Below are 16,792 nucleotides of genomic sequence, written 5' to 3' on the forward strand. Positions count from 1 at the left end.
CTTTAAATGGGCATGACTAGGATATATGTGTATGTGTACTTCATAAATATATTTCTCTGTGTGTGTGTGCATGTGTGTGTTTGTGTTTTAAAAAACCGCAAGTTTTAACTGATAACTCCAATTCCAATTCAGCACCCTTTTTTTCATATTGGTGATTCCCTTCTTCAAGAATGAGAAATCTAGTTTCCATTAGCCTCAACATATTATTTGCTCAATCCTATAATACACAAAAAGTAGTTTCAGAATTAACACATACCATTAATTTGAGGTTAATATATGCATGAGTAGTTTTCTGAGCATTGTTCCATTGGTCTATTTATTTGTCTTTCTTTTTGTCATTACCACAAGTCTCAATGTCTGATAGAGTTAAGTCTCTTTACTTATTCTTCAAGAGTATCTTGGCAATTCTTGACCATTTACACTTAGGAATTTTAGGATCAGCTTTTCAAGTCCTCAAAGGGGAAAAAAAGCACTATTAGGGTTTTGATTGGATTATATTGACTTTATAAATCACTTAGAAGATAATTGACACCTTTACAATAGCGTCTTCCAGTCTTTGAATATTGTATATATCTCCATTCATTTGTATATTATTTAGTGTCTTTGAGTAAAGTTTGGTGACTTTTCCCCATAAAGGTTTGCATATGTTTTGTTAGAATTATTCCTAAGAGCCATACTTTTTAGATTCTAATTCTAGACCAGTCTTTATGATCCGTGTAACTTTGGGCAGATTGCTTAACTGCTCTGTACTTTTGTCTCTTTATATGTGAAATGAACATAATAATAGTATTTAACAGGTAAGAGTTGTGAGGAATATTAAATGTGCTAATATACGTAAAGAGTTTAGAATGGTGCCCTGTAAGTTTTAGCCATCACTGTTATTTGGTTTTTAAATTGTTACTAATACACAAATGCAGTGTTGTTGTTTCTTGATTTCATATTCAGCAACCTTGATAAACTCGTATTTCTTTCTCTACTCTAATTAATTTTTCTCTTACTTTAGTAAGATGCACTGAACTTCTAAAATTTGCATAGAAATGGAAAAGTATCTAAAATAGTGAAAGGAAATAAATGCAAGGCTTAATATAAAGCTGCAGTAGTCAAACCAGTTTGATAGTGTTGAAAGGTTAGATAAATTAATGGAGCAGCATATAGAGTCTAGAAATCGACCCACATGTATGTACTCAGTTGATTTTGAGCAAAATTACCAGTGTAAAAATTCAATAGAGAAAGGAAAATCCTTCAACAAGTAGTTTTGGACAGGTGGATATCCATATTGGAAAGAAAATAAACATTGATCCGTATCTCACACCATACTGACACATTGACTTGAAATGGATCTTAGACCTCTATGTAAAACTTAAACGTATAAAACTCCTGGAATAAAACATAGGAGAGGGGACTTCCCTGGTGGTCCACTGATTAAGACTCCAAGCTTCCACTGCAGGGGGCGTGGGTTCAATTCCTGTTCAGGGAACTAAGATCCCATATGCCATGCTGTGTGTCACGGCCAAAACAAAGCAAACAAATAAATAAATCTTATATTTAAAAAAAAAACTTAGAAAATCTTTGTAACCTTGGGATATGCAAAAGTTTCTTAGGTAAAACGCAAAAAGTACAAACCATGAAAGGAAATAATTTATATATTGTACGTACATCAACATTTAAAAGTTTCACTGATTGAAAGGTACCATCAAGAAAACCACAAGGTAAGCTGTAGACATTGAAGAAAATATTTGCAACACATATATATAAGACAATTATATCAAGTTATATAAAGAACTCTTATAGCTCAGTAATAAGAAAACAAACTATTAAAAAATGGCCAGAAGATTTGACAAGATATTTTACAGAAGATGGTATATGAATGGCAGTAAACACATGAGAAGGTGCTCAACATCTCTAGTCATCAGGGAAATGGAAATTAAATTACTGTAAGATATTATTACATACCCACTAGAATAGCTAGAGTTTAAAAAGTTTCCTGTACCAAGGATGTGGAGCATCTTTTACTAGCATACTGTGTTGATGGCAATGTAAAATTTAGGAAACTCTTTGGTAAAGAGTTTGCCAGTTACTTAAGTTAAATGTGCACCTACAATATAACCTAGGCATTTACCCAAGAGAAGTGAAAAAGTTAGTGTCCACACAAATACCTGTATGCAAACGTTCATAGCAATTCTATTTGTAATGGCCAAAATCTGGAAATATTCTATTACAGGTGAATGGATAAACAAAATGTAGTTTATCGATGTTATGAAGTACTATTCAGCAATAAAAAGGAATAAATCGTTAAGGACAACAGGATTATGTTGAATGAAAGAAGCCAGACAAAACATTATTATGAATGAAAGAAACCATATAAAAAAGAACACCTGGTATATGATTCTGTTTATATATAATTCTATAAAATGCAAACTAATCTTTAGTGACAGAAAGCAGATCAGTTGCCTTTTGTACTTGTACAGTTTATTGTATGTAAATTAGAAAAGAGAAATAAGTCATATCATTTCAGTCTAATGCTGACAACCCTCCAAAGGCTCCCATTTTTTTCAGAGTATTAAATGCCCACATCCTTACATTGGATTGCAAGCCCTATACCATCCACTTCAATTTTACTCTTTTGACATATCTCCTTTGATGTTCTTCCCTTGCTCCTTTTGCCCACCAAACTGACATCCCTCTAAAGCATGTTAGGTATGTTCCCACCTCCAGATTGTTCCCACTAGTTATTCCCTCTTCCTGGAGGGCTTTTCTCCCAGGTACCCTCAGATTTTGCTCCTGCTGCCTTCTTTGACCTACCCTGACCAGCCTTCCCTCAGTACTCCTGATTCTTCCTGTTCTATTTTTTAGTAGTATTTATCACCTTCTTATGTATGCAGTTAACTTATTTACTGTGTTTATTGTTTAATTCTGTTTTCATCAGTCGAAATAAGCTTCACCAAGGTAGTTTTTTTTCTTCTCTACTTAGTTTGTGCCTGACACAAAATAGACACAAAAAATATTTGTTGAATTAATGTTTATTTATTATTTGGTTTTTTCCACTACTGTTTTCGAAGTTTAACACTGTTTTGTATTTTCATCTAGGATTTTTAACTTTCATACTTATTTTACCAAAATATAGAGTTAATTGATACCTGTAATCTTTTCTTATATAAGAACTTTAGGACACTTTAACCCCTTTTACCTTCTCTTACCTCCTCCTAACTCAAGATATTATTATGTTTAAAACTTTTTAGATTTTAACATTTCAATTTGTTAATTATTTTATACAATCAATATTCATTTAGATTAAGCCATATATAACTCTCTTAAGGCCTTTCATTTCTTCTTGCAACTCAGATATGCCATCTGGGATTGCTTACCTTTTGCCGGAAGGATATCCTTTATTATTCTCTTAAGGGGAAGGTCTGTGTTAACATGTTTGAAGTGTTCATTTCCCCAGAAATGTCTTTATTTTGTTGTCAGTATTAAAAGATATATAGAGTTCTAGGTTGACAGTTTTTTGTTTTGTTTTGTTTTTTCAATGTATTAGAGAAATCAGTACACAATAGTCTGGTTTTCATTGTTGCTCTTGGAAGGTCAGCTGTCAACCTAATTACTGCTGTTTTCTCTCTGGCTATTCTTTAGATTTTTTTTTTCATCTTTGATGTCTACAGTTTCAGTATGATGTGTCTGTTTAAGGATTTATTTTTTCTACCTGGAGCTCAAAAATCTTCTTGATTTGGTGGATTGTTGTCTTTTACTGATACTAGAAATGATCTTCTCATATATTTCTCCTTCACACTGTTTCTTTTCTTACTTTCTGGAATTTTGATTAGACCTGTTATACTCTCTTACTCTGAGTATCTCAAACTTTCTTTCATATTTTCTATTTCTTTATCTCTCTGAGCTGCATCCTAAATAATTCCTTAGGGACTTTCATTTTACTAATGGTCTCTTCACCTTTGTCTAATCTGTTGTTAAATTTGTCTGATAATTTTGGATTTCAATAGTTGTGCTTTTTATTTCTAGAAATTTTATTGATACTTGGTTCTTTTTTTTTTTTAAGTATCTTCCCTACAGATATTTTTCAGCATGGCTTTTATTTCTTCAAACATACTATTTAAAAATCAAATCAAATCAAATCTGATAATTCCAGTGTCTGAAATCTTTGCAGTTATTTTTCTGCAATTAGATATTTCTTTTTCTACTTTTTTTCTTTTTGAGTTACTCAAAAAGTTTAGTCTGCTACTGTACCAGCATTTTTGAAAAACAAAATAGTTGTGCTTTTTTTTACATAGTACATACTCTTTGTAATATTTTAAATGGCTCTGTATTTTGTCTAGTGACTCATAATTTATATAATAATTCTTCAATTTAGACATTAAGCTTGTTTCTTTAGGGCTTTGCTATTATAAATAACACTGATAAACTGATTTCATAGGTAAAAATGTTATCTCTTCATTTGTATTACCTTAATTGCTGTTGTGGTAGTACCTTTTCCAAATGTAAAATATGTATTCTTAGTTATGCGAATCTTAAACCTTTTTCTTGAAAGTTTGTGTAAACCATTGCCTAACTGGTTACTTTGCTAAAATGTTTCTGTTTCTGCTTATTTGAGGAATGTAGATTTACAGAAACTTTGCAAATGATTCTTTTGTCGAGTATTAACAAATGTTCTTGTTAATCATATTTTACTTGGAAACAATTATTTAAAATTTGGCCCTGGTAATTGTTTGCCAGTTCTTTCATTTATTGCTATTTAATGTTCAGTGAGTGTTATCTCAAGAATTTTCCTCATTTCTCTAAAACCTACTACAAGTCTTCTGCCTCATACCCCCCACCCCATAGCCATTTGTATTAGTCTCTTTGTTTTGTTTTAAAAGTAGGTCCCTTGCCCTTGCCACAAATCTCAGTGGTTTACAGCAATTAACATTTATTCCTCTCACATGACTGACACTTAAACAGCTGCAAATCAGCTTTTGCAAACTTCCTTCACATGTCTTTTTGATGGAGGGCCCAGGCTGAAGGTGTCACTACATTTGAGACATGGCATTCTTGTGGCAGAGAGTAAAAAAATAAGAGAGCTGGTGTAAACCCATAATGCCTCTTAAAGCTTCTGCATAGAGGCAGTTTATGTCCTGTTTGTCCGTGTGTTCCTATCACATGACTGTGTGCGGTGGGTGTTGCATAGAAGTGTATGCTTCTCCCACAGGAGACACTGCAAGTCACATGACTGACCAGAGTTACATGGAAGGGTCAAGTGAATACTTGGCAACAGTAATACAATCTACAGTATCTCTTCTTATTTTTAAAAAATATATTTTAAAATTTATTTATTTATTTATGGCTGCGCTGGGTCTTCGTTGCTGCATGCGGGCTTTCTCTAGTTGCGGTGAGCAGAGGCTACTCTTCGTTGCAGTCCATGGGCTTCTCATTGCGGTGCCTTCTCTTTTTGCGGCGAGCTCTAGGCGCTTGGGCTTCAGTAGTTGTAGCTTGGAGGCTCTAGAGCGCAGGCTCGGTAGTTGTGGCGCATGGGCTTAGTTGCTCCGCAGCATGTGAGATCTTCCTGGACCAGGGCTCGAACCCGTGTCCCCTGCAATGGCAGGTGGATTCTTAACCACTGCACCACCAGGGAATCCCTACCATATCTCTTCGTATGTTTAATTTTCTAGTGTAAATTTTCGCGATAACTTATACCTGTACTGAAGCCTCTCTGATAAGTCTTCCTTTATGCCTTAAATATAGTTATTTCTGTTACGAAAGTGAATCATTTTACCTATCACCTTTTTTTTTAACTTTTTACTTTATATTGGAGTATAGTTAATTAACAGTGTTTTGTTAGTTTCCGGTGTACAGCAAAGTGATTCAGTTATACATATACATGTATCTATTCTTTTCAAATTCTTTTCCCATTTAGGTTGTTACATAATACTGAACAGAGTTCCCTGTGCTATACAATAGGTCCATGTTGGTTATCTATTTTAAATATAGCAGTGTGTACATGTCAATCCCAAATTCACTAATTATCCCTCCCCCCCACCCTTCCCCACTGATAACCGTAAGTTCATTCTCTAAGTCTGTGAGTCTGTTTCTGTTTTCATTTTACCTATGATCTTGAGCCTACTTGAATGTAAGTTTAGCAAGGGCAGAGATTCTTGTCTGCTTTATTCATTGCTTCCTCAGCACTAGAAGAATGCTTGCCTCCTAATGTGCTTTCAATAAATATATGTTTCCCTTCTTATTTCATCACTCTGTCAGTTATTCTCATTTTCTGTGTCTTCATTTATTGTTGGTTCTCTCTGCTAGCTCTGTCCCTGAAGTCTCTCAATGACTGTATTTTCTTGAATTATTTTAATCACAGCTACATATTTAATAAATTCTGTTAAATGATTATCTTTAATGAAGAGAATAAACTTATATGATCTTTTAACTCCTCTGGAAAATGTAGCCTACATACTTCCTCCTATAAATATGCATATCAGCCTATCATTAAGGTAAAAAACCCCAAAACCTTCCCTTTGACTCTTACAGTCTAGCTTCTCACTGTTGCTCTAAAACTATTGTTTACCTTTTACATTTCTCACTCTCTTTGACTTTTATGGAAGGCCCCCTCCCCTAAAACTCTATGTCTCTAGATCCTGAGGGACTATAATTCACTGTTTTGTTTTGCTTTCTAAGGTTTTTCTCTTTTCCTTAGAATGTTCCTCTTCCTTCCTCTACCACTTAAGTGTACTAATACTCCCAGGTTCTATTTTTAGCTTTCTTCATTTCTTGCCTTGTGCCCTTTTTAGCGGAGCTCTCATTCATATGGCTTTCACACTTATTTCTATATAGATGATTTACAAATCTGTGTCTTGTAATAGTTAGAAATTCTGAGTTTGCCCCCTCATTTCCACTTGTGGCATTCCCATTTGAGTTTCTCACTATCACCTCAACCTTAACTTGTCCCAAACCAAATTGTTTTCCTACTAGTACTGACTCCTCCATTGGAACTAACTCTTGTTTATATTGATGGTTCACAGTCACCAGGCTTCTAAAAGGAGAGGGAATACCAGCCTTTGTTTAGCATCCAGTGCACACTAAACACTGCTTTTCACTTACTGAATGTCCAGCTCAAGTTTTACCTCCTGAGAGACCTTCAAACAATCACAGTGATCCTTTGCAATCCCTTCTTCTTAGACCACTTACAGTATATTTGTATTAAACCCATATATCCTCAGCCTGTGAATCTCCTGTAATTCATACTTTTAGTTTGTAAAACCTCTCAAAGGCAAGGATTTTTATTTCATATTTCTTTTTGTCAGCACAGTACCCCCCAGGTACAGTACAATTTAATAAGTATTTGATGATTTTTCATAGAAACAATGCTCTAAATAAGGACAAGAATATCAACTTAAATAACAAAACTAAATAAACTAAAACTAAGTAGCAAACTAATAACTCAAAATTAAATAATATTTTAGCTGTACTCTTGAACCTTGAACCCAGTTGAAAGGGGTTAGCCTCTGAAAGTGGCAGAGGCTCTTTACTTACCATTAAGGATCACCTGTTGAACAAATCTTTACTCTGTAACAGAATCTCTTTGTCAGTAATACACCTTCATATAGCCATTTTATATTGCTATAACCATATTTATAGAAGGTAGTGTATTTATTTTAGCTTCTCTTCCCCGTTAGGTGCACCAGGAATAATTTCCTCACCATATGCAGGGGCTGCTGGATTTGCCCCAGCCATTGGATTTCCTCAAGCTACAGGTGACTAACTCTAAAGTTGAATTTGAAATGATTTCTTAATGATGGTCTATATTTTCCAGGAACTTACCAAAATGAAAAATATTACCATATTTGAAGGATTTATAATAAAAGCATTAGGTGTTTCAGTCATAGAAGTGGCTCATGTACAATATATGATGCACAGCTTCCTTGTGTTTATAAATAATTCTCTGTGGTTCCATTCTCAACTCCAAAATTCCCTTATATATTCTGCATCATTTATACTTGCCATTGGCACAGATAACTATAGGTTGACTATATTAATAATCTCTGATTTGCCTTTTTGGTTATTATACAAAATATATGAACTGCTTGCTTATAAGCTTATCAATTACATGTTAAACAGACTTGTGTGTTATTTATCTTTGAGTCCTTAAATGCCTTTGATGGCATTTAATACATAGTATGCAGTCAGCAAACATTTGAATTAATAAACATTTACTGTTAAACTTATTTGTAAATCCTCTTTTTTTGTTTTTTTGATTAATGGGTTTAGAAGATTACCGTAGAGGGTATGCATGCTGTTTTATTTCAGGAAAAAAATATATTTTTTTCTTTAAGTAATAGAAATAATTAAGAGATAGCAATCGGTTAATACTTTGATAATGGCTCTCTGACTCTTTTCCAAATAGTAAACAAAATGAATTTGATCATAACTTAAGGAGGAGAAAAAAATACTTTATGATTTTATTGCTGGTGCTTAAAGAATACACTTGAGGTTGGTGATTAGAAAGAAGAGTGGTTTAGTGTTAAGCCTAGTCTACACAGTACCTTTTTACAGCTTCCAGGTGAGTTATGAATATAACTATTTTAAATTGCAACATAGTTGCTTTCTGGCAGTAATCTTTGTATCCTACCTTTCTAATTCTGGGAATTTTAACTACTCTCTTCACTGGAGAGGATGAAGTTAACTAAAAAGAAAAGAGTGATTTAAAAGGTTGAGGTTCATTTAAGTTTTAGGTTTTTGGTGGTTTTAAGACATCTTAACGTATGTTTAATTAAGTGAGTAATTCTACCTATCCCATTAAAATGAAGGCATTATACATTGTTTTTATGTGTTTGAAGCTCCCAAAAGTTTAATTTTTATACATTTGGAGGTAGTGATATATGGTTTCCCTCATTTTAGTTATTTCTTTCTACACACTGTATGTATAAAACACTGTATTAGATGTTAAGAAAGAGAAAAAATGTGTAAAGAGGGCTCCTGAGTTGATAAGACTTTTAAGGTGTAGCAGGGGGATGTACATATACACATACACACATGTATATACCCTACAGTGTAGCTAAGGTGTAGTGTTGGCGGTATATAATAGACTTAAGGAAGTTATTCAAAAGTTGCAGGGTCATGGGAAGAGGTCATGCAAAAGACTATTGAGTATAGATTTCATGGAAAAGCAACCACCCTAAGAAGGTGATGTGCACGGTTTTAAAAGTCAGCAAGATGATGGTAATAATAACTTTCCTTAGATTGTCAAGCAGAATAGTATGATTGTAAACTATATTGCAATTTAATTACATGATTTGTGATAAACTGGCCAGACTCTGTCTATTATAAGGAATTTTGAGCTTAAAGAATCAATAAATTAAATAACTGGTTTATTTTATATCAACTAGAGATTTTATCTTAGATAATTTTTAAGCTGAGAATACAAATAGTGGGACATTCTGAGGAAGTGTAGTGTTTTAGGTATAGTATATAGTGTCAATATTCCAGTATTGTAGAACTTTCAGTAGTTCTGAAATATCTGGGGGAGTAGAGAGCTCTGAAAATTCTTGCTGCAAAAGAATATTGAATTCTATAAATTTGTTCTTGATGGTAATTTATAGAATATTGAATTCTATAAATTTGTTCTAGAATATTGAATTCTATAAATTTGTTCTTGATGGTAATAATGTTTTGCAAGGTTACAAAATGTTTTTTCCCCATGCAGAATGTATGTATACAATTTACCTGTTTTAGGTATACAACTCAGTGATTTTTAATAAATTTACGGAGTTGTGCAGCCATTACCACAGTCCAGTTTTAGAACATGCATTACTACCTAGCATGCATATATGTGACTTCTGCTAAAGGACTTTTTACAAAAATATGTATCTGGTTTTATGGTAGAAGTCAATATGAAAATAACATCTGCTTTAGAGAAATGTGCTGGAATATATTTGTTTTAAGAAATAGAAGGAGTACTTGTAGTTATAGACCCTTTGAAAAACCTAATGGCTTTAAGACCAGTGAATTTGGTTGCTATGCAAAGCACTGTATAAATAATAAAGTACTAAGTATGATAGTATCAACGAATAAAGAGCTCTACTTCCAGACAGACTCTGGAGGGCAGAAAACTGACCTTTGTTATCCTTATGGTAGCTTTGAAACATTTTCTTCTCTACTTTTGCTTTTGTCTTCATTTATTTACTTAAATTGTATTAAGTGTTGTAATTCTCCAGATAACTGGAATATGAAATGCTTTTGATGTTTTGAAAAGGTCTGTCAGTCCCAGCTGGACTAGGTCCCGGAGCTCTTGGTCCTCTCGCAATCACCTCCTCTGCCGTCACTGGAAGGATGGCCATTCCTGGGGCTGGTGGTATACCGGGAAATTCTGTTCTACTTGTCACCAATCTTAATCCTGATGTGAGTTGAAAAGTATTATATGTAAAAAGTCTTTCAGGAGGAGGTATTGTAGCTTCTGAGCTAGAGTTAAATTCAATGAAAATGTTTATTTTAAGAATTTTTATTAAAATTCATCACTAGTATATATAGAAGCAGCATGTAAAAAGTCAGTGCTTTGAACAAGTAAACTTACTTAAAATTTTTACTTAGACACTGATATTTTGTGTTATCCTTTTCAAACAGCTTATTACACCACATGGACTTTTTATCCTATTTGGTAAGTAAATTTTTTTGTTGTTGTTTTTTATATTATCTATGATGTGAATTGAGCATATTGCATCATTCAGTAATATTTATTACTGCTATGTGCCTACTAGTGTGTTTGACACTGAGGATAGAATAGCAAGGAAGACAGTAAGTGTTTACAGTTACAACAAAATTTTATAAAAAGGGAAATAGAGATTGTAATAGGAACATACAGCTAGGAGACCTAACCTAGCTGAGGGAATCAAAGATGATGTACCAGTAGAAATGATAGTTAAGCTGACTTGTGAAAAATGAGGACACATTAGCCAGGCAGAAAGGGAGGGCAAATGTCCTTTCACAGATAGTAGCAGTGAGAGACAGAACTCGTGGAACATAGAAATGAAGGAAGCTCAATGAAGAGTGTAAGGGAGAGACATGTTGAAGCTGGGCAGATGGATAGGGGCAAGGTCATTAAGAGCTTTATAAGCTATATTAAAGAGCTTCGTTTTTAACTTAAGAACAGTGGGAATCCATTGACTAGTTTTAAACAGGAGAGAGGCATAATGAGATGTTGATTATAAAAATAATCCCCTAACTTTCCAATAGTGTGCCTCTCAGTTAAAAAAAATATTTAGCCAGGTACTCCTAATCTATATATGATTAATTATTCATAAATTTCATCCATCTTTTACTATAGTCTTTAGTATAATATGTACAAACAAATATAAGAGCAATGAAGTGATATTTAATATTTTAAAGATTTTTCATATGACACTTTTTAAAATAAAAATCTATTAACATTTAGTGAGAAGTATGATTTAATATGCTTCATTATTTTCAAAAACCTTTTTCATTTTGGTTCAGTATCCCACGAACTGATTCTAAATTCACTTTATTTTAGTACTTGATCTTAATGGTTGTCATAAATGAAAAAGACACCTCATAAAGATATGCAAGGGAATCCTCTGGCGGTCCAGTGGTTAGGACTCAGTGCTTTCACTGCCAGATCCCAAGTTCAGTCCCTGGTCTGGGAACTGAGAATCCTGCAAGCTGCGTGGGCACGGCCAAAAAAAAAAAAAGATAGGTGATTTGAATGGAAGTGTTTCATTGTTGCTGTACTAAATAATTATGATACTAATTTTTCAGTCTCATCCGCTAAATTTTGTTGTACTTTACCTAGAAAAGTTCCATTTTTCCTCTTGTTAAATTAGTTGATCTTGAAAACTGTTAACATTAGCATAATGGGGTTAAAACTCACTCTTCATGTGGAAGAATTTTTAAGAGGATGGAAAATTGTTTCAAATTTTTTGAGTGGGTAATAGGTTTTTTTGTTTTGTTTGCGGTACGCAGGCCTCTCAGTGTTGTGGCTTCTCCCGTTGTGGAGCACAGGCTCCGGACGCGCAGGCTCAGCAGCCATGGCTTACGGGCCCAGCCGCTCTGCGGCATGTGGGATCTTCCCGGACCGGGGCACGAACCCATTTCCCCCGCATCGGCAGGCGGACTCTCAACCAGTGTGCCACCAGGGAAGCCCGGCAATAGGTTTTTTTAACAGCGTTTTGTTTGTTTTTTGCGGTACGCGGGCCTCTCACTGTTGTGGCCTCTCCCGTTGCGGAGCTCAGGCTCCGGACGCTCAGGCTCAGCGACCATGGCTCACGGGCCCAGCCGCTCCGCGGCATGTGGGATCCTCCCGGACCGGGGCACGAGCCCGTGTCCCCTGCATCGGCAGGCGGACTCCCAACCACTGCGCCACCAGGGAAGCCCTTAACAGCGTTTTTGAGATATAATTTACAGCCATTACAATTCTCTGACTTCAGATGTACAACTCAGTGATTTTTAGTAAATTTATAGAGTTGTGCAGCCATTATTACCACAGTCCAATTTTAGAATATCTCTATCAGCCCACAGAGAAACATTATACTCATTTGCAGTTACTGTAAAAGTTTTTATTCATGACACATTTATGTAATTTTCATTAACAAAATCATTTATTAATGCTAAATGTTCATGTCCCTTTAATAGCCAGAGCACATTTCTTTCCAAAAGTAGTTAATTTCTCACTCATTTAGAAAAATATCACCCTCAGCTTGAAGAACAAATTGTGTGTTATTTTTTACAGAGTATCTATTTCAGCCACTTGTCATTTCTGAAAAGGGCAGCAAATTTGTAATACTTGTCTTTTTTTTTTTTTTAATTTTAAAACCACCATTCATCTCTTCAGTTTAGTTGCTCTTAGGGGCTTGCCCACAAGATAACCAATACTCCTTTGTGTGCCTTGAAGATTGTCATAGTCATTCTCTCATCCTATTACAAAGTATGGTAATGATGCTACTGTTTAAAGATCTTATTTTTATGATATTGGTGAAACCCTGTTCCACATAAATTGCAATATATATTAATACACTAAATTTTAAAAAATGAGAGAATGCCCTTCATATTGTAGAAACTTCTGTATATAATTTCTTCTATATGTTGAAAATTAGTAAAATGCAGTTTTTCATACTGGTTTATATAAACAAATCAGTACAAGTAAAAGTTTATTTTCCTCCCACACCCCAGTGAATCATTTTGCCTGCTTTTGGGGATGTGGGACCCACTTTGGGGAACACTAGCATAGAAAAAATGGATGTAATGAGATCAGTTAGGAGGCTATGATGATAGTCCAGATGTGAATTGGTGATAATAGGTTTGATGGTAGTGAGGATGGGAAGAAGTGGACAAATGTGAGAGATATTTAGGCCATAGAATCAGTGAGTGCTGGTAGTTGACTGGATGTGTAAGTGTCTAAGGAAAGGGGTAAGTCAAAAGATGACTCCCAGATGTCTGACTGGAGCAAATATGTGCATGATGGCACTGTTTATCAACAGAGTTAGTGAACACAGGAGGGTGCAGGAAAGAGCAGGTGAATCAGTTGAAGTGTTTATGGGACATCCAGGTGAAAGGGGGTACTAGATTAATAAATCTGGAACATAGAAGAGATTACAAATTTGGGAGCATTTGTATGAAATTGCCCAGGGAAAGCATATAGTATGAGAAAAGAAGCTTTCTTTAAATATATTAGTAAAGTTAATTGAACATTACACAATCAGCATTAAAAAATTGTTTTGTTTTGTCTTTTTAATTAGGAGTATATGGTGATGTACATCGAGTGAAGATAATGTTTAATAAGAAAGAAAATGCATTGGTTCAGATGGCAGATGCAAATCAAGCTCAGCTAGGTACTAATGATTAATAATAATAATGATAACCTGCCCCCTTTGTATGTGAATTTTCCTATAAAATAAACTTATGGCTAGTAGGAAGAGTACCTCCTTATGTTAATATCTCTATTATTATTTGGGTCTGCTTATATTTTAAGATTTTAAAATATTTATTATTCTTTGAAGTTCATTTATCTATTTGAATATATTGTTGATGTTTAGAGCTTTGACTCTAGGGTTTTTCCATTAGCTTTAAACTAATAAACATGACTTGTTTTCTTTCATTTTATTTGTTTGTTTGCTTATTTATTTTCCTTTCAAATTAAGTTTTCTAGAACTGTTGCATGGCATAACAGTTTGGGAATACTTCATAATGATGGTTCAAGAAAGTGTCATTCTACGATCTCACCGTTTATAGTGGCTGTTGAAATATTATTACTCAGATTTTTTATTATAAAAAGCTTTACTTGGGATTAAAAATAGATAGCCAGTGGGAAGCAGCCACATAGCACAGGGAGATCAGCTTGGTGCTTTGTGACCACCTAGAGGGGTGGGATAGGGAGGGTGGGAACGAGACACAAGAGGGAGGAGACATGGGGATATATGTATAGTATAGCTGATTCACTTTGTTATACAGCAGAAACTAACACACCGTTGTAAAGCAGTTATACTCCAATAAAGATGTTAAAAAAAAATTTACTTGAGATTAAACTAATTTATTCAATAATCATTTCCTGAACATGTGGTATGTTTCAGGCATTCTGGAACTTTCTAGCACTCTGCTAGGAAAATAGTTACTTTTCGTTGTATTGCTTTTCTTTCATTACAGAAAAACAGTCATTTAATACATTTTCGTATATAAGAGTTTTTAAATTTAAAACCATTTTTAAGCCCTCAAACTGACAGTATAATTTTTTAAATGACTAAATAAAAAGAATTATGATAGACAGTTTTACAGAGACTCTATCTTAGTACCCAGACTTTCCTTATTTTCTTCTTATGCACCAGCAATGAACCATCTGAGTGGTCAGAGACTTTATGGGAAAGTGCTTCGTGCTACACTGTCCAAACATCAAGCAGTTCAGCTTCCTCGAGAGGGACAAGAAGACCAAGGTCTGACTAAGGATTTTAGCAATAGTCCTTTGCATCGCTTTAAAAAGCCTGGCTCTAAAAACTTCCAGAATATTTTTCCACCATCAGCTACTCTGCATCTTTCCAACATCCCGTATGTATCTAATTAGTTACTATTCATTTAGATGATTAATAATCTACAGTATATGGTTTGGGGAGGTAAAAACTGAAATTATTCTAACGTAGCAGTTGTCCTATTCACTAATATCTCGTAAGATGATTTATTTGCCATAATGTCTTAAGAAGTTTATCTCTAACCATACACTATGAAAGTGAAAGATAGCAATGTTTTAAATTTTTCTTTCCAAACAGAGAATTAGCGCCTGTTAACTTTCAGTTATAGAATGGCAAAAATCTGTGCAGAAATATTCCACTGGTGTATACTTGTTCATCCTTTTGTATAAGTAAAGACCCTTTAGTGTCCAGCATAGCAAAATCAAATAATTTATGTATCTAAGAATTTGGTAAAACTGAACTCTCTATTTTTTACCTACAAGCTGCAAAGCCATATATATATCTAAAAGCTAAAAATTTTCTTGTAACCACTCTGTATTTAACCAGTGTTGTAGCAGACTTGTTCTTTAGTCATCATCTAACTTAGAGATCGACAAACTATAGCCTATGGTCCAAATCCATCTGTTTTGTAAGGCCCATGATCTAAGATTGGTTTTTACATTTTCAAGTGGTTACGGAAAAACAAAAGAAAAAATTTTTGTGATTTGAGAAAATTACATAAAATTAAAATTTCACCTTCCATAAATAAAGTTTCATGGAACACAACCACATTTATTCATTTATGTATTAGCTATAGCTGCTTTTGAGCTATAACAACAAAGCTGAATAGTTACAACAGAGGCTATATGGCCATCAGAGCCTAAGAAATTTACTGTATGGGCCTTTATAGAAAGCACCTGGCAACCCCAGTTTTAATTCTTGAAATCCTTGACGTACAAAGGGGACTGTGTTGGGCTTTCTCTAGTTGTGGTGAGCAGGGGCTGCTCTTTGTCGCATTGTGCGGGCTTCTCATTGCAGTGGCTTGTTTGTGGCAGAGTGCGGGCCCAGTAGTTGTGGTACATGGGCTTAGTTGCTCCGCGGCATGTGGGATCTTCCCAGACCAGGGCTTGAACCTGTGTCCCCTGCATTGGCAGGCGGATTCTTAACCACTGCGCCACCAGGGAAGTCCCAAGTTGGCAATTTTATATAACTTAATCTAATACATGAAGAGGGATAAGCTTTGGGAAGGAAGGGTAAAAGCTGTGAGGTATAGTTGTGTGCGAGCACCTGTGTGAAAAGTTAAAGACTGAGGGAATGGAGAAGGGTACATTACTGGAATATTTCTGAGAATGAGAATGGGATTTGAATAGGAAGAGAAAATAATTATTCAAAATGCTGTTGAATGCCCAGGCTCCTAGCTAGTCTCCAATTAGGCTATATGGAGAAACCTTGAATCCGAATTGGGCAATGGCTCAAACCTCATGCCAGCCAGGCAACTGGAAGAGTCACTTGAGAAAAAAATCTAGAAATTTAGCACCTCATCACTACAGAGTCAGGGAGAGAGGCAACATATTTAAATACTAAAGCAGGCTCCCTCTTAAGTACATTTATCCAGGAGCTGGTCTCAAGTTGCAACCTGCATTGGACATGTAGGTAGAAGAGAGAAAAGACGTTAATACTTTTTTAACCATCTGCCAAGCCTGGGCACTGTGCTGGTGTTTTACGTGTGTTACCTCATTTAATCTCCATAATCTTCTTTTAAAATTGTGGTTAAATACATAACCTAAGTTTTACCATTTTAACCGTTTTTGAGTGTACATTCACATTAAGTACATTCATAGTGTGCAACCATCACTTATATC

The 16,792-nt window shown here is 34.7% G+C and overlaps 1 protein-coding gene across 5 annotated transcripts in view; it reads left to right on the top strand.

Annotated features, from left to right (window-relative positions):
- PTBP3 (polypyrimidine tract binding protein 3) overlaps nucleotides 1-16,792 on the top strand; it is a 101,369-nt gene that overhangs the window by 77,846 nt on the left and 6,731 nt on the right. For all 5 annotated transcript variants that reach the window (XM_067743652.1, XM_067743653.1, XM_067743650.1 and 2 more), the window contains 5 exons: nucleotides 7,662-7,739; nucleotides 10,238-10,383; nucleotides 10,606-10,639; nucleotides 13,731-13,823; nucleotides 14,814-15,030. In XM_067743652.1, the coding sequence (XP_067599753.1) occupies nucleotides 7,662-7,739; nucleotides 10,238-10,383; nucleotides 10,606-10,639; nucleotides 13,731-13,823; nucleotides 14,814-15,030 (568 nt within the window). The remainder of the gene's footprint in view (nucleotides 1-7,661; nucleotides 7,740-10,237; nucleotides 10,384-10,605; nucleotides 10,640-13,730; nucleotides 13,824-14,813; nucleotides 15,031-16,792) is intronic.

The sequence above is a fragment of the Pseudorca crassidens genome, chromosome 7 (genome assembly GCF_039906515.1).
Source record: "Pseudorca crassidens isolate mPseCra1 chromosome 7, mPseCra1.hap1, whole genome shotgun sequence".
Lineage (NCBI taxonomy): Eukaryota > Metazoa > Chordata > Mammalia > Artiodactyla > Delphinidae > Pseudorca > Pseudorca crassidens.